The sequence below is a fragment of the Miscanthus floridulus genome, chromosome 11 (genome assembly GCF_019320115.1).
Source record: "Miscanthus floridulus cultivar M001 chromosome 11, ASM1932011v1, whole genome shotgun sequence".
Lineage (NCBI taxonomy): Eukaryota > Viridiplantae > Streptophyta > Magnoliopsida > Poales > Poaceae > Miscanthus > Miscanthus floridulus.
The window spans coordinates 58,904,421-58,925,956 of NC_089590.1; the positions used below are offsets into that span (position 1 = coordinate 58,904,421).

Consider the following 21,536-nt stretch of genomic DNA (forward strand, 5'->3'; position numbering starts at 1 on the left):
AAATTCTCCCATTACTTAGACTAACCCATAATTCACTTTCCTCCCTTTTTCGGACCATTACCACTTGTAGACATCAACTTGATGCTTGCCTTTGGTCCTTCAAATTCTCCCCCTTTGGCATCAAACACCGAAAAGGAAGACATTAGTAGCACAAGGGAGGGTCAAATTTCGTGATCCTTTGTGTATAGAGTGAAATGGATCACAAAATTTGACTCTCACATTATATAGACTAAGCTCCCCCTAAATAAATGCATACATATGGTAGAAAGCAAAGCATATGCATAATTAGCAATTTATTGTACAAGAGAGTTTAATCTATATAATGCATGGAGAAAGCATATAAAAAAGAAATGAAATCAACATGATGATGCCAATTGAAGAATGATGCTTAACTCCGGGGACTCCAATTTCCTTACAATGAGACTACTACACATGTGATAGGTTTGAAAAATTGATACCATTTGAAAAAGTGTTGGTCTCAAGGCATCCAAGTTGTAGAATTGCTCCCCCTAAATATGTGCACACAAATGTGGAACACTTTGTAGGAATTATGCACATTGATTTTAGAGTCAAAATACCACTTGAAAGATGACTTCTCATGAATGTGAGAATCATTTTCAAAACTGATATTCGGGAGAGATTATCTACAATTTGGAGTTTGGCACATATTAGATAAACAAAAGTAGGACAAGCTATGTGCCGTGCTCCTAAACAATTTTAAACCATGTAGGTTTGCTCCAAGGGTTGATAATGAAACCGAGCAAGCCAACCATATGATATACCTATTGAATGCATGACAAAAGATTTAAGTATGTAAATGCAAACATAGGCATGAAAGATAACTAGATGCTTTAAGAGTATATCAATTGAAAAACAATACCAATTGTAATAAATACTAATTGAAAGTAATGATATCTAGTTACCTTAACATGGGAAGGGGAATTTGGGTCCATAGTATTCACTAACACACTTGACAATGATTTTGTCCATCATGATGTACCCCATGAAATGCACCCAAACTTTGCCAAGTCTCCAAATTCCCCGAAGTCCGACAGACTTCTCACTTCCCTTTCGGGATCCAAACCTTCTTGGTGCTCTTCATGTTTGAAATGATTTCCTTCGGCACCCAAAAGCGCTTGACCCCATTGTTGGCTTGCTTGTTCACCTTGATGGCCACCACCTTGTCATTTTTCTTCTTCTTTAAGAGATAAGGTGTGGAGGCCTTCTTGTCCACCTTGTTGGTGTAGGTGTTGGAGAGCTTGCTTGTTTGCTTTTTCTCCTTCTTCTTTGCTCCTCCCCCATTCTTCACCTTGCACTCATAGGACTTGTGACCTTCCTTGTGGCACACGTAACAAACCATGGTTTGTCCTTCATCAAGCTTCTTCACTCCCTTGATGGTGTTATCTTGATGAAGTTGGGTTTGCTTCGCCTTGCCTTTCACTTGAGTAAAGTCCTTGGTGAGGCGAGCTACTTCTTGCTTGAGTTGCTCATTCTCCTTTGCAACCTCTTGTGTGCATGTATCTACAATAACTTTCTCAACACAAACTTGGTTGCACGAAGGTGAGTCTAAACATAAATTATTGCAAGAAGTAGAGGCATCCTTTTTAGACATGTTAAAGATAGAACTTTTCTTTTTAGATGCCTTGGTGGGGGTTGTGCTAACGGCTTCAAGATTAGCAACTTTATTAGTTAGCTCATCACAATGTTTGCACATGGTTTCCATTTTAGCAAGCAAACTATTATATGCTTCTTGTGAGCTAACTAACTTTTCTTTTAATTTTTCATTTTTCTTTTCAAGTTGCTCATCATTGACTGTGCATGCATTTGTTGTTGCACTAGCCTCAAGTTTCTCAATTTTAGTAGATAGGTCAACATTGAGATTAGCAAAGTTCTCATATTGTTCAAGCAAGGTTTTGTATGCTTTTTGTGAACTATCTAGCTTTTCTTTTAAACTTTTGAGCTTCTTTTGTTGACTAATGCAAGCTTTAGCATAATTAAGATTTTCTTGCATAATTTCATGATAAGAAGGCATATCATCAGCACTATCACTCTCGCTAGAGAAAGAGCTTTTGTTACCTCGTGCCATAAGGCACACACAAGAAGAGCTTGATGATAAATGCTTGCGGCCTCGCCTCTTGTGATGGGGTTCTTCTTCACTTGAAGAATCATCCCATGATCTTATTGATGTGAGGGCTTGGTTCTTGCATGCCTTCTTTGTCTTGGGTGTGGGCTTGTTTGGACAAATTTCCACAAAGTGCCCCAATTTGCCGCATCCATAGCATCCTCTCTTTCTTTGCTCATTTCTTTGATTTGTGAAAATGAAATCTTGAATTTGGATGGGCACACCCTTGACATTGAGCCTTTGGATCATCTTCACCTTGTTGATCACTTTGATTGATTCTTCATCAAGATCAGAGGTGGAGGAGGAAGATTGATCATCACTTGAATCTTCATCATCATCATCGTCGTCCTCATCTTCTTCTTCATCTTCACTTGAGGAACTTGAGCTTGAGCTTGTCTCCACTTGCTTGCCCTTCATCTTCTTTTTCTCGCTACAAGCGAGAGCTTTGCCTTTGCTTGATGAAGAAGCTTCTTCTTGACCCATCTTACGTGACATTTCAAATGCCACTAACTTGCCAATGACTATGCCCGGGGTCATGTTGCTCAAGTCCTCCATGTTGTGAAGGACGATGATGATGCTTGCATATTTCTTTTGTGGTAGCACGGAGATGATCTTCCTCACGATGTCCGCATCATCTAGCTTTAATAATCCTATAGAATGGAGCTCATTGATAATTAGATTCAAACGAGAATACATATCACAAACAAGCTCATCATCATTCATAGTAAAGGAATCATAGTTTTGCTTTGCTAGACAATGTTTTTGCTCATGGACATTGCTTGTGCCGTCATGGAGCTCTTGGAGTTTTAACCAAATTTCATGTGTCGTATTTAAAGTGAATACTTGGTTAAAACATCCATACTAAGTGATTCAAACAAGCAATTTTTAGCTCTAGCATTGAAGTGCATTTCTTTTTTATCACTCTTTGTGGGTTTTTTGGGATTCTTGATGGGTTTCATCCCATCACGAGTGACTCTCCATACACCCAAATCAACTGCCTCAAGGTGGCAAGCCATTCTAGCTTTATAGTATGGGAAGTTAGTGCCGTCAAAGTGCGGAGGCCTAGCGGTATCCATCCTAACCACTCTAAATAGCGTCGACTCAATGACGGTTAAGCCAAAAGTCCAAATTAAGCCAACCGGCTCTGATACCAATTGAAGGAACCGTGACGCCTAAGAGGAGGGGGGGTGAATTAGGCAACTTAAAAATTCTAACTCTAAACTATGGCCTCTTTTTCTAACCCTAGCAAAACCTATGCAATAGATAAACTATCTATATGTGCAACTATGGTTTTGCTAGTGTGTTGCTATCTCTACCGCAAATATAGTAAAATAATCAATGTAAATGTGGAAGCTAAAGAGTAAGGTAGAGATATGCAAACTCCCATCGATGACTCCGGTATTTTTACCGAGGTATCGAGAAGCACGCAAGCTTCCCCCTAGTCCTCGTTGGAGCCCCTCGCAAGGGCCAAGCTCCCGGTCGGGTAACTTCGTGGATAGCATCAGGCCTTCCCCACGTGCAAGTGGGCCTCTAACGTGCCTTCTGGTAAGCCTCTCCCGAATGCTCCCCGTCGTCTTCACTATCAAGCTTCCGGTCAAAACGCTGCGGGCCTTGTTCCCTCCGGTACACACTAGCGGCCACACCACAAACACGGTTGGTGTGATCTCGCATGACTTCAAGCCCCTCCGATGTACAACAATGGTGCTCGCAAGCACTGAGTGATAAGAGGTATGCAAACCTCACTAAACACTATGCCAAAATCTAGAGCAAGCGCATAAGCGGTGGTCTAATCAACCTAAGCACTTCGCAAAGCACCTATGCTAATCACCTGATGAATCACTAAGCACTATGCAAGTGGAGATCACTAAAATGGTGTATCAACACCCTTGGTATGTTTCCTCAGCTCCACTCTTATCAAATGGCCAGTTGGGGGTTGTATTTATAAGCTCCACTGAGAAAGTAGCCATTGGGGTCGAACTCCCGTGAAACTGCTACTGACCAGACGCTGAATCATCCTGATCGGACACGTCCAGTTGTCTCGACCGTTGAGCTGGCAATATACTGATCGGACGCTGGCCAGCGTCTGGTCGCCTACCACCGGATGCGTCCGATCGCAGATTTGCCGCTCTAGAACCTCCCTGTACTTGATCGGACGCTGCTTTCCTGCGTCTGGTCGGTTTTGCCGCCCGCGTCCGGTCGTCCCGACTGCAGAGCCACCGGTCCAGCGTTGGGTTGTCCCGACTGCAGAGCCACCGGTCCAGCGTCTGGTCGTCCCGACTGCCAAGCCACCGGTCCAGCGTCTGGTCGTCCCGACTGTCGAGTCACCAGCGTCCGGTCCAGCGTCCGGTCGCCTCTGCGAGCTCGTTTCTTCATGATCTTGCGTATGGCTTGGTTCTAATCTTCATGCTTGGACTTTGCTTGATCTTTTGGGTCTTCTCTTGTGCTCCTAAGGTCTTGCTTGAGGTGTTGATCATCGGATCATCACGTCGCCTTCGTCCAAGTTACGTCTTGCACCCTATTGAACTACAAAACAAACACTTGCAAATTCATTAGTCCAATTTAGTTGTGTTGGTCATCAAACACCAAAATCCAAAGTAAATAGGCCAAGGGTCCATTTTCCTTACACATAGAATGGCTAGGTAATGAATTAATCATGACTGCTAATCATAACATAAATAAGGATTCACTATTAGTATTGCTTTCTGCAAAAAGAAAACCAGCAAACCATAAAGCTTATCATAACCACTGGGAGTCGGGAAATTATTCCCACTAGTCGGATAAATCTTGCGAGTATATTGTGTACTTAGAGTTTATTTACCCCTATTACAGGTACTGCTTGAGGAGTAGCCATTGTGTGAAGGATTCTTCTAGTGGGCACAGACGGATCCTTGCTTATTATCGATAGATGTTTATTTGATGTTTATTTTCATTCCGCTGTTTAATATTCCATACTCTGAATTTGGTAATGTAATAATACAATTTTTAAGAACTCTAGATGTATGAAATGGACTAAGTTTGTAACTCGTTCTCATTATTGCATCCTTGGGAAAAATGTGGATTATTCGAGCTCTCCCTCGGGGAGTGCTTGACGGAATCCACCCGGTGTAGCTCGCTCTCGGGGCGCTTAGTGTTAGTGGAAGCCAAGCGCCTCTGTAAGTGCATTATTTTGGGCGGTACTGCCACATCCGCTTGGCCAAGTACCAGCAAGCGCTGCATTGGTACCATAGCCGTCGAGTGTGGGGTCAGGCCTTCAACGTCGGGGACCTAGTGCTCTGCCTCATCTAGAGCAACAAGAACCATCACAAGCTCTCTTTGCCCTAGGAGGGACCGTACGTCGTCGCGGAGGTGCTCTGACTAGGCACCTACAAGCTGAGGACCATCAACGGCAAAATCTTCATCAACGCCTGAAACATCGAACCGCTATGTCGCTTCTACCCTTAATTTACGCATACTTTCTCTTATCGATTTTCGCTATCAACTCCTCGATCTTTTGTGACACCCAACCCCAGCAACGGCAGGGGTAGGATTTCACTCGGGGGCTGATAAGAGTATATTTGTCTGGTAGACATTCTCTGTACCTGACTCTTTCTCACGTTAAGATCTAGAAGCAAGGGTTGCGGAAACAAACCTAGAGTAAAACTGATTGGACCGTAAGAAACCTACGCCATAGTGGCTACGGCGTTCTTGCTCACCAGCGTGATCAGAGTTTGCTGCCTACACCCTGAGCTTTTTAGCCTTAACGATGAAAAGAGTCAGAACGCCTTTAAGAGTATATCTATTCAGTGGACATTCTCTGTGCCCGACCCTTTCTCATGTTAAGATCTAGAAGCAAGGGTTGCAGAAACAAATGCTGAGTAAAACTGGTTGGACCGCAAGAAACCTATGCCCCAGCGGCTATGGCATTCTTGTTCACCAGCATGATCAAAGTTAGTTGCCCGCACCATGAGCTTTTTGGCCTTAACTACGAAAAGAGTTAGAACACATTAAAGAATATATCTATTCGGTAGACATTCTCTGTGCCCGACCCTTTTTCACGTTAAAAATGAAAAGGCAAGGTTTGCGGAAACAAACGCTGAGTAAAACTAGTCCGACCACAAGAAACCTACGCCCCAGCGGCTATGATGTTTTTGCTCACCAGCATGATCAGAGTTTTTTTACCCGCACCCCAAGCTTTAGCCTCTGCCTTCCTAGGAAGGGTTTGAAGGGGCCCAATGATGGAATCTCCATCGAGGAGAGGCCAGCAAGTCGCCCAAGTTGATCGGACAGCTCGGGCCGCAACCGAGAGACGGGTAAGGAGCAGTAGGATACCCCATGCAGGTTATGCCGACTCCGTCATGAATGATGGACCCAGAATCCACTCAGATATAGCCGATAAGAGCTCTCCAAACCTGTCACTCGAGCCATCGAGGTAACTTTACCAACCCCCGTTCTAACTTTCCAGTGCACGAGCATTCATTCATCCATTCTCATGCATGCATGCATTCATACATTCAGTCATATACTCATCCATAGATTCATCCCATACATTCAAGCATTGCATATGCAATTGTTGCATCACAACGCTTCACGTTGTGTCACAAAGCGGTAGTCTCATTCAACATGAGCAAAGATTGACCAGGGTTCGAAGGCCAGCCCACGAAGGGCTCGAGGCCGCCTCATGTCGAACAGAGCTAGGGGAGAAAACACAGATGAGCCCTAGCGGCCTTTGCCCGACCCACTCAGAAGCGGACAGGGTCATCTTGACCTTCTCGTTCGATCCTAACCTTGAGCCATTCCCACAGAATCTCCATCGAGGGGAGGCCAGCGAGCCCCCTGGGTCAATCTCTAGAATGACTTAGGCATCTGCCGAGAGGTGGGTTAAGGAGCAGTGGAATGCCACATGAGGGCTATGCCAACCCCGTTACGAACGATGGACCCAGATTCCACTCGGAATACCTATTAGCAAGCTCATCGAGCGTGATACTCGAGCCATCGAGGCAAGTGACGTCAGCTCAACCCCTTCGGTTGTGGAAACCACGGATAGGGTGACGATCACAAAGATGAGCCGACCCCTTGACTAGGCCCCTGTAATGCATGGGGGTTCGAGGGAAGTTGGACTCGCAAGAAGACCGAATGCGCGGTCGTAGAACGATAGCTCAGATCCTAGCGAGGCGGGTTAAGGAGCAGTGGAATGCCACATGAGGACTATGCCGACCCTGTTATGAATGATGGACCTAGATTCCACTTAGACATGCCCATTAGTATGCTCACCGAGCATGACACTCGAGCCATCGAGGCAAGTGACGTTAGCTCAATCCCTCCGGTTGCGGAAACCACAGACGTGGTGATGATCACAAAGATGAGCCGACCCTTGATCGGACCCCCGCTATGCATGGGGGCTCGAGGTAAGTTGGACTTGCAAGGAGACCAAATGCGTGGTCATAGAACGATGGCTCATATCCTAGGGAGGGGGTACACACAAAAACTAAGAATAATATTTCTAAAACAAGATACACTTTCTCCTACTAGTTTTGCTATTGTCTCCTCGATCTCTTAGTGAAACTCAAACTCGGCAACGACAAGGGGTCAGGTCTCACTTAGGGGCGAATAAGGGTATATATATACCCTTTCTAAAACAGTCACCGAGCCTAACCCTTTCTCACAATTAAAACCTAGAGGCAAGGTTTGCGGAAACGAATGCCGAGTAAAACTGGTCAGACTGCAAGAAACCTACGCCCCAACAGCGACAGCACTCTTGCTTACCAGCATGACCAAAGTTTTCTCGCCCGCACCTCGAGCTCAGAAGCGAGCTACAAAAAGAAGGCCAAGGCCCTTAGAAGTCCTCTCATCCAGAAAAGTCTCCAAAGGAGTATTCTACTCCTCCGTAGGCTCAGGGGCTACTGTCGGGTATCAATATTAGGGATACCCAAAGCAAGGAGGTTAGCGCCCACGCTGACTTCCCTAGATAGAGCAAGACGTATTAAAATGTCTCGCCCAACCCCTTGGGTGCAGGCTCCGTCTCGCCCGACCCCATGGACGCAGCTTCTGTCTTGCCCGACCCCTCAAGTTCGTGCTCTGTCTCGCCCGCCCCCAAGGGTCGTGGGATCCATCTCGCTCGACCCTTGGGTACATGCTCCGTCTCGCCTGACCCCTTAGGTTCGTGCTCTGTCTCGCCTGTCCCCAAGGGTCACAGGCTCCGTTTCACCCGACCCTTGGGTACGTACTCCGTCTCGCTCGACCCCCAAGGGTCGCGGGCTCCGTCTCGCCCGACCCCTCAGGTTCGGGCTTTGTCTCGCATGACCTTCTAGGGTCGCTGGCCTCGTCTCGTCCGACCCCTCAGGTTCATGCTCCATCTCGCCCACCCCCAAGGGTCACGGGCTTTGTCTCGCCCGACCCCTCAGGTTTGTGCTCCGTCTCGCCCGCCCCCCAAGGGTCACAGGCTCCGTCTTGTTCGACGGGGACCCATACCATCGCCAACCACTCTAGGTCCAAGCGTATGGACCTGGATCAAAACTCTAACACCAGGGAGGCGACGGGCAGGACTCGATGAAACCCGTGGCCATGACGGGCCATACCTAAGGATTCACATCAAGAATAGCGTCGGACGTGCCGGTGCTGTTCTGCCTAACCCTCGTAAGAACGCTAACAGGCATGTCAGTTCACCACGACGTCCGCTAGGACAGAATGGAACGCCATGACTAGCAGATGACGCCTGCGCATGGCGCCAGTGATGAATAGGGCCATGACATGGAGCCGTCCCAATTGACATCTACAGCATCGGTGGGACCCACATGAATGAGAAGGACCTGACGATCCTGGAAGCCTTCTTCTCTCTCTCATTCTTCTCTTTTTGTTCCGCTGTAACCTGTGCTTTCCCTTCGCCTATAAAAGAAGAAGCAGGGTGCCCCATGAAGGGGGATCCAGATCCGCACAAGACCAAACCACGAGAAAAAACACAAGCACACGGCTGAGCAACAATCAAGCTCTCAGCACCCGTTCACTCCTTCTACTAGAGACTTGGGATCCTTTTCCTCTCTCGCCTGTTTGTAACCCCTACTGCAAACCAAGTGCCGGTAACACGAGTAGTAGCAAACTGGACGTAGGGACGTTTCGCCTAAACCAGTATAAAGCCTTGTGTCCTCCGAGCACACCATCCAGGCCAGACGCGCAAATACAAATTTACTCGTCGGTGGTCCGAAAACACCGACACCTACCCTCCCTCGCGCCGCACGCCCCGCTGCGCGCCCCTGCTTGTGGGACGGATCTCGCCCTCCCGCACGCCGGCCATGCCCGTACTCGCGCCTCCCGTTGCGATCGTGCTCCATCCACTTGCCGCAGCCCCTGCCGAGGTCCATGTCGGCGATGAGCTCCACACTGGCGACCTATGCGCCATTGCGTAGCATCGATCTCCACGCCGGTGTAGAGCTTCGAGTCGATGAGCCTTTATTTTCGTCCAAGCAGCAAGTAGATGTTGCGCTTGAAAGCGCATGTTGCAAGCGTCTGTTTCAAGTGTTTCAAATGTTTCAGAGCCATGTTGCAAGTGTTTCATATGGATGTTCCAAAAATAGATCGAGATGTTGCATTTGTTGCAATGGTTGTAAAAGTACGTTGCAAGCTTTTGTTTCCAATGTTTCATTTTTTTCAGACGTACGTTGCAAGTGTGTTTATCTGGATGTTGCATATGTTTCAACATATGTTTGCAAGTGTTTTATATGGATGTTGCATATGTTTTTGCAATGATTTCAAGTGTTTTTAGGTGTTTTTGCAAGTGTTTCAGATACATGTTTTAAATGCTTCATCAGTCTTCAGACGTATGTTGCAAGTGTTGCATCTGAATGTTTTAAAAGTAGATCGGATGTTGTATCTCCCTCCTCGCCTACTGCTGCCTCGCCTTGGTGTCTTCTCCTCCTCCTCACGGCGCCGGCTGGGCATCCGCCGCCTCTCCCTCTTTTCTCGATGCTGGTGACGTTCGGGGCGGCGCGAGCCCCAGGTGGGCATGCGAAACGACGCAGAAAATCACTGTAGGCACGGGCGTCCGGACGTCCTGTCCGTCTGGATGTCTCGGCGCTAGCAAGCCTTATCTTAGATTTGGAGTAAAGTAGATTTATAAAAAATAGTATCAACATTTGTACGTATCTCTGAATAGATTTATTATAAATATATTTCATTATTCATCTTATGATATTTATCACGGACCATAAAGGTCAATATTTTTTTTTACATATTTAGTTAAATTTAAAACTGATTGACTTCTCGTGAAAAAAAAGAAAAAACACGCAATTTTAAATAGCATAGAACGAGGACTCATCCTCTTCTGAAAGAAATGCTCGAATGACCGTTCTGACTCTGCGCTTTCAGACCCGTTTTTATTCAGAAACCAATAGTTACAATGAAGGACAGGGAGACAGTATTCTTCTGTGCCCAATATTGCTTACTATATGTATGTTCAAGGATTTTTCGCTTGCCTCAATCTCAACTACCAGCCAGCTTCACATTCAAGACGTGTCACGCCATTTTTCAACATGAAAGATCTCCACGGTCATAACTTCATAGACGATCAAGCACACCGGCAGTTAGGTTCTGCCTTGCCTGAATGTGCAGTTTCAGTTTCAGCACAGCTGAAAGAGAGAGAGCATACAGCAGACACATGGCAAACCAAAATCGGTAACACTAGGCATATCAAGGAACAGGCATTAAACTGCCGCTTTACTTGCTGACAGCCACATACTGCTAATTCACATGTCAAATAACACATAGTTACATAGTACTAGTACCACACAGAGACGCAGTTCCGGTCCATTTCCATCTGTGATCAACTGATCACACATATACGGCGACAAGGAGAGAGACCAGACAGGTCACTAGCACAGTATAATACAAGGCGGATGATACGGATAACGCTTTGCCTTAGTTTCTTGTTAGGAGATCGAATTGGGTCAGGCGCTTGGAAGTTCTACTCCACAGCGCACATGCAGATGCAGTAGTACTTGCTCGGTTTCCTCCGGCAGACCAGGCCCAGGCCGGCTCCTCCTGGCGAGGCCGGCAGGCTTCTCCTCACCTGCGCCTGGTCGTGTTCGCCGGCGCCCACAGGTCGGCCCCATTGCTCTGGGTCAGCTGCAGCGTCAGGTCCACCGGCACCAGGCACAGCCCGCGGTTCCGGAGGCTGTAGTGCTCGGGGTCCTGGATCACATGTCGAACAGGATGCACGCGTGTTATGATATGATCTCGTGCTAGGTTTCTTTCACGAAATAATAAAGAAATGGTGTATTGACTTGAGTTTTGTTTCCCTCAAATTCGGTCAAGTTCAGAATTCTTTTTTCGAGCATGAAGTTCAGGATTCTAACTTGTATTTTCCCTCTATATGACCAAAGCACTGAAAGTAGCTTAGCATGTTCTACAGGTTTGCACCCACAATTCAGGTTAGCATGTTCTGCAGGTTTGCATTCAGATTTCAGTTGGGGACGAAAGATGGCGAGAGCTCACCTCAGGGGCAGCGCCGGCAGCCGGAGGAGCACGCATGTAAGGGGAGCTTAGGACCTGCAAAAATTGGTGCCATTGCCATCAGCAGAGAGAGGATAAGCGAACTGAAGATCATAGTGCCATGTGCGGTCACTGAAATAACGACCTCGAGTTGCTGGTGCAGGAACTTGATGTACCCCGATGCCTCTTGCAGAACAGAAGCCGTATCGGTCTGCAGCAACGAGAAGCAAAGGTGATTGCAGCCCAGCGCTTACAAGACGAAATTCCAATTGCGCGGATGACAAAGACGAATACAGCGAAAACTTCGAAAATACCGTACCTTTCCAAACGGTGACACTAGCTGCTGGAGCGCCGCGACTCTCTCGCCGATCTTGTCCTTCTTCTCCTGCTCGATCGCAGCAAGAAAACTTCAGCCAAACAGCCATGGGAGCTCCGATGTACGAGAGGTGCGACACTAACATCATACAGTGCGTACCTTTGGTGATACGGGCGCGGTTCTTGGGCTGGTATTCCTCGGCTTCTTGGAGGACATGCTTGCGAACTCCTCTGAGCTGGTGGCGGCGGCGCCGACGGCTTTGCCACTGAAGTAGCTGTCGGTGTGGTTCCTTTTGCTGTGGTTGGCCACCTCAGCCATCATCATCTTCTTCCCCCTCGGCTCAGTGGCCTCCTTGCCCGCCCTGTTTTCCTGCTGAAATTCTGGAGGAAAGCGTAGGTCAGACGAGCCTCCTTGCTCCTGCTTGCTAGGGTAAAAGCTGACTTTTACAGCTGTGGCCGTTGGTTCAGATGTCGGTTTCATGGAAAATCACTGTCGCTCCATTCAAAAGCCCGGTCTTGAGCTAGTGATAGTGTAAAGTACTTATAGGTCAAGGGTTTCAGTAACTTCAGGAGCCTTTTTCTGTACAGGAAGTTCCTTCTGGAAAATCAGTCCCAACAGTGCACGAAATGAAAAAGGATTTGCTTCTTTTTCAGTTCACTAGAAAAGCCTGTTCTGTCTTCACCTTTGGACGCGAGTGCAGGGTGGCAGCCGCACTACAAGATTCTGCGCATCAGAACTGTCCTACCGCTGCCCCCCTCTTTCACCTCCAAATCCAATGAAGGCCATTTCTCCAGTTTATATATAATACTGCTCGTCTTTTAATTGGAGATTTTGTTTGCTTCCGAAATCCAGTGCTGCCATTTGGACCTTATCCGAAGGTTCTCTTTGCCAGCATAAAGAAATTGGTTGGGACTTGGGAGTGATCACACTGGAGAAGACAAGGTCTCATGCCGGCACTGCGGGGATCCGCAGAGTTTAAGTTACAGCTTAGCGAGTTCGGAGACCATGTCTTCGTTCCCAGTTGAACTTAAAACAATTGCAGGAGACGCATTATTGGTCAGAGCAAATAAACTAAGGTAATCCTTATCCATCACCATCAGCATTAGAAACGTGTAAGTTCAGAGCTCCAGATGCCTGTAGGACATTGGCCTCGTTCGGCTCGCTGAATTTTGGCTGGAAAATACGGTTCTAGCTGAATTGTTGTGAGAGAAAAACACGGTTCCAGTTAAAAAAAGAAGTCGAACAAGCCGGATATGGGGTAAGCCGAACGGGGCCATTAGGAGCTAGTTGACGGATTTCAGTCTTTCAGCCAAAATTGTCCACTGTGCACTGTGCTGTTGTATATTGTGTACAGTACACGGTACGGTACGATGAAGATAATCTACTCAATCATTAAATACTACTTCACAACCGCCCTTAAGCGTAGATATAATAAAACTAGGACTAGTATATGTATATCATCATAAACCAGATTGTAGCTCTCATAAATCATAATCATGTCTGAACATGAACAACGAAAGCTACCGTTTGCATTAGCAGCAAAGAAATTATACGAGTCTACATCAACCCCTTCATTATAAATTATAATCTGATGATGATGGTGCCGTTACGTATTCCGGCTGGTAATGATCAGTGATCAACCAACGCGTATTCTCGTCATGACACACACAGTCCAGTTAGCAGCGGGGCCCCATCATCTTCTGGCGCATGCGGAAGACAAACAACAGGCAGGCGCCAGCTGTTGGTCAGGCTAGGCTAGCGGCGGCTAGCGGCTAGCTAGCGACGCTGGTGCAACTGCCCTAGCGTTCTTCCATTTGGGCGTCATTCCAGGGTCTCTGATTGAGAGCTTCAGACAAGCAGAAGCAGGCCCTGCGGTGCTGCTACCAGAGAAAACAGGTTTGGACTGTACTACCGCCATTTGAAGTTGGAATTTGGAAGCAAGCAGCTAGGCCAGACATCCATTTGAAAGGATCATTAGGGCAGAGTTACTGGACAGTTTTTACATAGACAAACACTGGTGGCATCATTTTCCTTTCCTTTTTTTTTCAGAAAGAAGGTTCTGACTGAACCTTATGGGTTCACTGATCATGCATGCATACTACTAGTGTACTAGTGTACAGTTCATGTTTTATATATATACTAACTAACAACCTTGTTCTTTGTTTAAGAAAAACAAATATAGTTGTGGAACTAACAAACTATGGGAAGTAGTAGGAGAGGACAAGAGGCTTGTCCCCTTCGATGATGCACGCTGGTAGCAGAAAACCACTCATGATTGACTGACGAATTTGTGAAGTAGCACCAGGTTGTTTGCAGTTCCGAGCATCAACAAATCTAGGCACACCCCTTATTTTGCCATCATCGCTCCTCCTTTACTGCACCCTCACCAAAACCGCTCACTGTTTAATTTATTTCTACATATACAGTCTACTTGAATGAAGCAAGTAAAAATAAATAGATCGATGCGTAATCAATCGAGAGTACCAGCAGCCTTTAAACCAAAGTGGGAGGCCTTGAATACGCTCGATCGTCCTGTCCTACCCTCGTCGCGACGTCATCGGCAGCAGGAGGCCAAAATAAATTGCGTTAGCAGAGAGACTAATCGCACGTCTAATTAAAACCGGTCGCCGACGTAGGCCGATATCCGTAGCCGTAGCCACCCGGGAGCCAGCTGTGCGGAAAGGACGCGAGAGCCAGCCCAGACCCGCTCGCCGCCTGCCTGCCTCTGGCTGCCTGCGCGTACTGACACGTTACTACGCGCATTGCGCCGCGCCATCTCTACATGCATACGCCATGGCTTGCCTACTCTCTGTTTCTGCGTGTGCGTGTCGGTGAGAAGACAAGAAACCGAAGGATCATGAACACGGCAGGCAGAGGTTGTCGCATGCACTTATGCAGGCCGCCCGCCATGGTTGAGCAAAGAAAAAGCCTTTTGGAAAGACCGACCGGGCAAAGAAAAAGCCATCGCCATGGTTAACCGGCGCGCGGCTAGCTGGTATAGTACTCCTATTCAGCTCACCGATCGATGATAAACAAGCTGCTGGTATCTAGCTACGAGCATGCATGCATGCATAACAATACCAGACTACCAGTCCAAGAACTATCTGGAGAGGGTTACCCCCTGAAAAAAGGTGAAACGGAGAGGCTCTTACCAGGATCAACGGCGACCACTGCGTGCGGAAGGAGAGCGAGCACAGGGGAATCGATTGCGGTGAAGATGGCACGAGCTGATGTCTGTGTCACCGGCGGGGAAACGACCGAACCAGCGGCAGAGCGGGGCGTGCGCTTCTTCTCTCCGCCTTCCCGGCGTGCAATCGCCTTCCCTTTCCCCCGGCCGGAGCCGCGCGCCACACACAAAGAGGAGAACGAAGAGGCTGCCGGGAGGCACCCACCTGCGAAAGGAGGAGAGGCTGTGTTGGGGAAGAAGGAAGAGACGAGGCTTACGCAGGGTTTAAGGATGGATGGGTGCAGAGGCAGAGGGGAAGGCCCGGGGACATCTGGGGATCAGGGAAGAGGGAGTCCGGCCCTGACCGTGTTTATATACAGAGGACAGAAGAGATGAGTTGCTATTGCTACCTGGGTGTGTGTGCTGCGGCCTGCAGATGGATAGATTTCCTCGAGTAGAGCACGTATTTTCGTAAGGAAAGAAAACTAGTATATCTCCGCTACTCTATCTGCGCTAACGACGGAAAACAAACAAATGGGGTTCCTTATCACGAAATCGTTAGGTGCACCTCCCGGATGGGCTACTGGTGCAAAGGGACAAGGGAAAAGGAGATGCTGTGCACACCACCTTGTGCCGGTTCAGGCATGACAACTTTGGCAAGGACGAGAACGAGACGAGCGTGGGGAGGAGGAGGAGGAGTGCATGGCATGGCATGTCGATCGATCTGTGCCAACACTCGCCTCGCGTGTGGACTGGAGTATGTGTATCCGATGTGCGCCTAGCACTTCCGTCCGCTTTTCATGGCTTTTCCGCGGCTCCTTTTTCCGTTTCCTTTTTTTTTTTGTGTTTGTTTTTTCGGTCGCATGCATGGGCCTCGGTGACAGCTAATATCCAGAGGGTGGAGAGGGAGGGAGCGGCGAGACAAGGACAGGAGGTGACGCCATATGCTCAGCCCACAGCGGCAGGGCAGCGAGCGAGAGAGGGACTCAGAGGAGGGGCCGGACGGCGACACCCCGAGAGGGTTTTATTTAGGCAGGATGTCGAGCCAGCTCGGTTGGTTTGGTCTAGCTTAAACCGGTTTTATTAGGGTAACAAGCCAGCTTGGCTTGACGGGTTAATATTATGAGTTAGAGAAGCAGCTCAGCTCAGCTCGTTAGCGAGCTCGAGCCGCTCGTTTAGCTCGTGAGCTACTAAAAATAAAATACACATGTTTATAATGTTCATGTCACAATAATTTCAGAAGGTGACGTGCATCATTATGCAACCATACATGATTAATACATATTAGGTTCATCAAAAGTATCAACCATGCAACATAGCTGGTCCATCCATAATCCATACAGTTCCAGCATACTTACTAGTTGCTTGCAATCACAGACTTAGAAAACTCCACAAATTCAATGTTAGCATCGTCATCTTATCCCTAAAAAACAATCCATAAATCAACATTTAAGTACCACAACAATTATAAAATCAAAATTCATATTAAACAGCTGAAAATAAGGATTATATATCCATGGAATAGGTGTCCACTTCTAGATCAGCATCATCATCTTCTGGATTCATAGTCGTGGGCTAATAGGCCTCAGCTCGTTTGAGCTCGTGAGTAGCTCACGAGCCGGTTCGTTAAAACAGCGAGCTAGATTTTTAGCGCAGCTCATGAAAAAAATTAAAATGAGTCAAGCCGGATACAAGTCGAGCGAATTGACGAGACGTGAGTATTTTGTCCTGCCTCAGTTTTATTACTCCTGAGTTACTTCCGTTCCGGCCGCGCGCGCTTGCCGTCGCTGCTGCTGCCGATCGATCTCGGCCTCGGCTCCCTCCGCTCGCGTGTGGCGTTCGTGCCGTCCCGCGTGAAAAGGCTGCTGGTGCCTTGTGCGTTCATGCTCCGGCACGGGAAGAAGGCGACTTTTCCGCGGCGGGCGGGAACACGGACCCTGTCCGTGTGCGGCGCACCGTGCAGCAGGGCGTGGACTGTGGTCTGAGGACAGGGATACCGAGGGATAGGGCGGGGCCGGGGCTGCGCACGGGTAGGTCCGTAGGTGGTCGCGCGTCGCTTCTGTCAGAGCAGCGGCACGTAGTACTACTCTGTATGCCGTATACGTCAATAATGCGTGCGCACAACATCCATCGTCTGGTGGTCTGGACTGGCTGGCTCTGGGTCGGATCGGATCGTCTGCACAGAGCACATGTCTCTCCCTTCGTGTTCCTTTGCCTCCGTCTTCGTCTCGTTTTCTTTGCAGCACTTGGAAACAAAAGAGAAATCGCAAGTGCCTTTTACCATACACGTACACAGGCTAGTGTGGAATTTTTCAGCGTGTAGGCTCTGGTTCCATTTCCCTATCAGGCAGTGAGTATGATCTTAACAACTCTCTGAAATCAGGCAAGCTTGTTGAGGTAGGTCGTCTATGCTAGTACCCTAGCGGCTAGCACAGCATCAAGACTCTTCTAAGTATGTCGTTCCACCTGTAGTTTTATTCCCACGCTACTTATTTGTCTGTATATGTGATGATGTTGGTGACGTACGAGCCGCTTGTCTTGACGGGATCCGTTGCATTGCATGCATGCTGCTAGTACACGTATCGTCGACCTTTCGCTTTTCCGGAGTCCGAATCAATCTTCAGCTTCTTCGGCCGGTGCTGATACGATCGTATATGATCGTGGATTATTACTGCTGACTGATTTAGTGTGAGAGAAAAATATTATTCTGATTGAAAATTTACGATCGTTTACGACTAAGCGTGCCCCGACAGTTTAACCCACTCAGGTCCGCCAAGTCTTTGAGTAATCCCCTGTTTCAGCACCGCAGATTCCATCCCGTCCCATCTCATCAGTCATCTCATCTCTTCTCTTTCGGCGGCTCCCCTCCGCTTCACCTCACATGATCCAACAGTGAGACCCCAATCGTGACGTGCCCCTCGCCTTTCAGTTTCATGGCATGACTGCCTGACCGCACGGCTGCCTAGTTGACAGCCAAGAGCCCGCCGCGCCCGACCGGGCACGATCTCGGCTCGCTGCTGGCTGCTGGCTGCTGCTGCATGCGGGCAGGGGATTTCAAGGGACGGGACGGGCTGCGCGAGGCCCCGGTCGTCGGTCGCTGTCCCGCCTGTCCCGGTCCGCGCCACGGCTGGCGCGCCTCCACGGCGACGGCGACCGCCGCGCGAATCGGTTTTTCTTTGCCTCCAGCTCCAGCTCATCAGAGCGCGCGCCATGCACGAGTCCACACGACGCGACGGCCGCGCGCCCTGGACCTGATGGGCGGGCCGGACGGACGGGGTCCACGCGCTTCCACCGCCTCTCGCGAGTCGCAGTCGCGACCTGAAAGGGATTTTTATCTGCTGCGCCGCTGCATCGACTCGTCCATCTTTACTTCACCCCCAATTTGCGCTGTGCTAGACCAGTTCCATTACGACGGGTTGGCAACTTGGCATCGTATCGTATCATATCGCAGTAAACTCTCTTTTAGACATACTCAATTATCTCTTTTAGACATACTCAATTATCTATCGTTTTTTATTTTCGTCTCGCAAGTTTGACTCGATTTATAAAAAAATACATGCAACATTTGTATCTCTAAATAAATTTAGTATAAAACTAGATTCAAATATCTTTCCAATGATACTAATTATATATCATAAATATTAATATTTTTTAATATATATTTTGTTAAAGTTATTTTTTAAGAAACAAAAATAATATATATTTTGAGAAGGAGGGAGTACGCTACTTGCGCTGGTCGTGTATGCCTGTGGGCGATAACAAAATCGACACGGCATGGGCCCGGGCCGGTTATCCGGCGGCGGCTAGTACGTACTCCACTCCTACTCTGCATGGACTGGTCCTCTCAGCTGAACATATGTCAGACGGTTTCCAGCACCGCTATAAACAAATCGTAGAAGCAGGGCGTCTCAAAATTCCAAGTTTTTTCACTCTCGCTCCATCACATCAATTTTTGACACATGCATGAAGCATTAAATATAGATAAAAAAATAACTAATTGCACAGTTTGGTTGTAAATCACGAGACGAATCTTTTGAGCCTAGTTAGTCAATGATCGGACAAAGTTTGTCAAATACAAACGAAACGTGCTACAGTGTCCACATTGCAAAAATTTGCAATCTAAACCAGGCCCAGCTGAGTAGGTAAAGTTCAAAGATGATGATGACAATTCAAGGTCTAGGTCTTGTTTAGATTGTAAGTTTTTTCACTCTCTCTCCATCACATCAAATCTTTGGACACATGCATGGAGTATTAAATGTAGATAAAAAAATAACTAATTACACAGTTTGATTGTAAATTACGAGACGAATCTTTTGAACCTAGTTAGGTCATGATTGGACAATAATTGTCAAATACAAACGAAAGTGCTACAGTGCCAAATACTGATTTCTAACCCCAATCTAAACAATGCCCTAACCGTAGAAGCACCGCTATTCAGTAAGGGAATGAGACAGGACCAGGAAAATCATGGCTTGCCTAAACCTAGAGGTAGAAAGCCTAGTAAAGCTGTGTCGGGTACCATAAAACGGGGTCCCCTAAACGAAAACAGAAAAAATCATTTAGACCCTGTCAAAATCAAAGCCAACAGACAACTATTGGTTAACCCCCGGCCTTGTCCGAGGCCACCGATTCTCCGCCTCGCTCGGGGCCTCGCACGAGAGGCGTCGGATGGCCTGACGACTTTCCGCCTCGCTCGAGGCCTCGCACGAAAGGCCTCGGACGGGGAACCGATTCTCCGTCTCGCTCGAGGCCTCGCGCGTAAAGCCTCGGACGAGATGCCGATTCTCCATCTCGCTCGAAGCCAGCTCGGCAACAGCCCCGTCGCCTCCGCCTCGACCAAATTCCCCGACAGAGCGTCGCGTCCAATTAATGCGACCAACCACTCCCGCAACATCAGCCGGACGACGGCTCGACACAGCAGAGCGGCCGACGAGACGGGAAGTCGCATCAACACCATGCCGTCCGGACAGGACGGGGCAGGGGTAACCAGCCGCTGTGCCCGGCACTGTGCCCACGACTGACGCCCATACTACGCTGTGCTGCCTAACCCCTGCTCCGAGGACAGCGCGGCGTGGGGAGTCAAGTTCGGGTCCCTGCAGCCACGGAATCAGTGTACGGGACCAACTGCTCCCACCGAGCCTCGGCAATCCACTTCAGGGTCTCGGCAACCTCGGGATTCGCGTCCGCCGAGCCCCCACGATGGCTCGGCCTCGGCACCAGCTGAGCCTCGGCTCCTTATGCGGTCAACACACAGCGACCAGCACGTCGTCCGCCATGCCCTACGTCAAGCCATCACTAGAGCTCCCACGTCGCACAGGATCGGGCGTGACCGGCGCGTTGCTCCCGTGCGTCAAGGACAAGGACCGCTCCGTCGACCATACCACCACAGTGACAAGCTACAGGGCTCGGACATATCGTCTCTGTTCGCACGACGCTACGTAGCAACCCCATGTATCACCCCTGTCCCCCCTTCAACTATAAAAGGGAGAGACCGGGGCCGTTTTTAGGAAGAACACGAACGGGCACATGAGCTCACAAGTTCACGAACTCACGCATACACGCACAAGCAACGCGCAACACTCTGTAATCCGGCCGCTCCCCCGCTGCCTGAGATCAACATCTCAAGCAACCCACACCGTTCCACGCAGAGACCTAGGGCTTGCTCCCTCTCTCGCCTTGCTTGTAAACCCCTACTACGAGCACTTCGGTGCAAGGAATACAAGATCGATCTCTCAGACTGGACGTAGGGCACCCATTGCCTGAACCAGTATAAACTTTGTGTCTCTTTGCATCACCATCCGGGATTAGGAACATGCAGTACAAATTACTAGTTGGTTGAGGGCCCGCCGGTCTAAAACACCGACAGTTGGCGCACCAGGTAGGGGCTTCTACTGCGTGTCATCCTCGTCATCCCGACAAGTTCTAGATGGCAGACCACGTGCGACCATTGCGTCTCGGCACGATAATCTGGTTTGGGAGCCTAGAGTTCATGTCTCTAGGACATGAGTACGATATGGTACTCCTCTCACCCAGAGTCCCACTGACCGTCGACGACGTCACGCCCCAGCAGCCTAGGCGCAGGCGGCGCCTAGGCCACCGCTCTCATCACGCTCGCCAGGCACGACACGGGCGAGACCACCCCGACACCGCGCAAGCTCAGGGCGACGTGCCGCGCTCCACCGGTATCCCACGCCCAGCTGTTGGCACAAGGTCCCTGGTTGGGGACCTGTCGAGCCTGAGCCTAGACAAGGGAAAGACGCCGGTGGCGTGTGGCGACGCCCTTTCATCAAGCTCTGCCCCGCCACCTCCTGAGAAGTTGACTTCGGTGGAGCAAAGCCTGGCGATGGCACCGTCCCCGTACCCCTTCGGGTTGAGAAATGCCGCCGCCACCTATGCTTCCGCCTACGCTTCCGCTCATGCGGAGCCCTCAGGACGCCACCAGCGCTTCGCCCTCGACTTTGACCCACACCCAC

At 48.9% G+C, this 21,536-nt stretch overlaps 1 protein-coding gene across 3 annotated transcripts; it reads right to left on the reverse strand.

Annotated features, from left to right (window-relative positions):
• Positions 1 to 10,614: 10,614 nt before the first annotated feature.
• On the reverse strand, positions 10,615 to 15,850 carry LOC136490870 (transcription factor bHLH153-like). 3 transcript variants are annotated; one of them, XM_066487068.1, is made up of 6 exons: positions 15,050 to 15,838; positions 12,057 to 14,272; positions 11,901 to 11,966; positions 11,727 to 11,792; positions 11,585 to 11,638; positions 10,615 to 11,281 (listed from the first exon to the last, which is right to left on the reverse strand). In XM_066487068.1, exons 2-6 carry the CDS (start codon positions 12,375 to 12,377, stop codon positions 11,156 to 11,158), a joined length of 633 nt encoding a protein of 210 aa, XP_066343165.1. In that variant the 5' UTR covers positions 12,378 to 14,272; positions 15,050 to 15,838; the 3' UTR covers positions 10,615 to 11,155. The 3 variants fall into 3 exon arrangements, with proteins under 3 accessions (XP_066343165.1, XP_066343167.1, XP_066343166.1); XM_066487070.1 differs by having other exon boundaries at positions 12,057 to 12,277; positions 15,050 to 15,834; XM_066487069.1 differs by lacking the exon at positions 11,727 to 11,792 and having other exon boundaries at positions 12,057 to 15,850.
• Positions 15,851 to 21,536: the final 5,686 nt, after the last annotated feature.

Bases quoted from the DNA above. Each gene is read 5' to 3' on its own strand.
- LOC136490870 (XM_066487068.1), bottom strand. From the start codon at position 12,377: ATGAAACCGACATCTGAACCAACGGCCACAGCTGTAAAAGTCAGCTTT. The intron at 11,793-11,900 runs GTACGGTATTTT...TCGTTGCTGCAG, and splicing joins TAGTGTCACCGTTTGGAAAG to ACCGATACGGCTTCTGTTCT. The intron at 11,282-11,584 runs GTGAGCTCTCGC...CATGTGATCCAG, and splicing joins CTGCCGGCGCTGCCCCTGAG to GACCCCGAGCACTACAGCCT.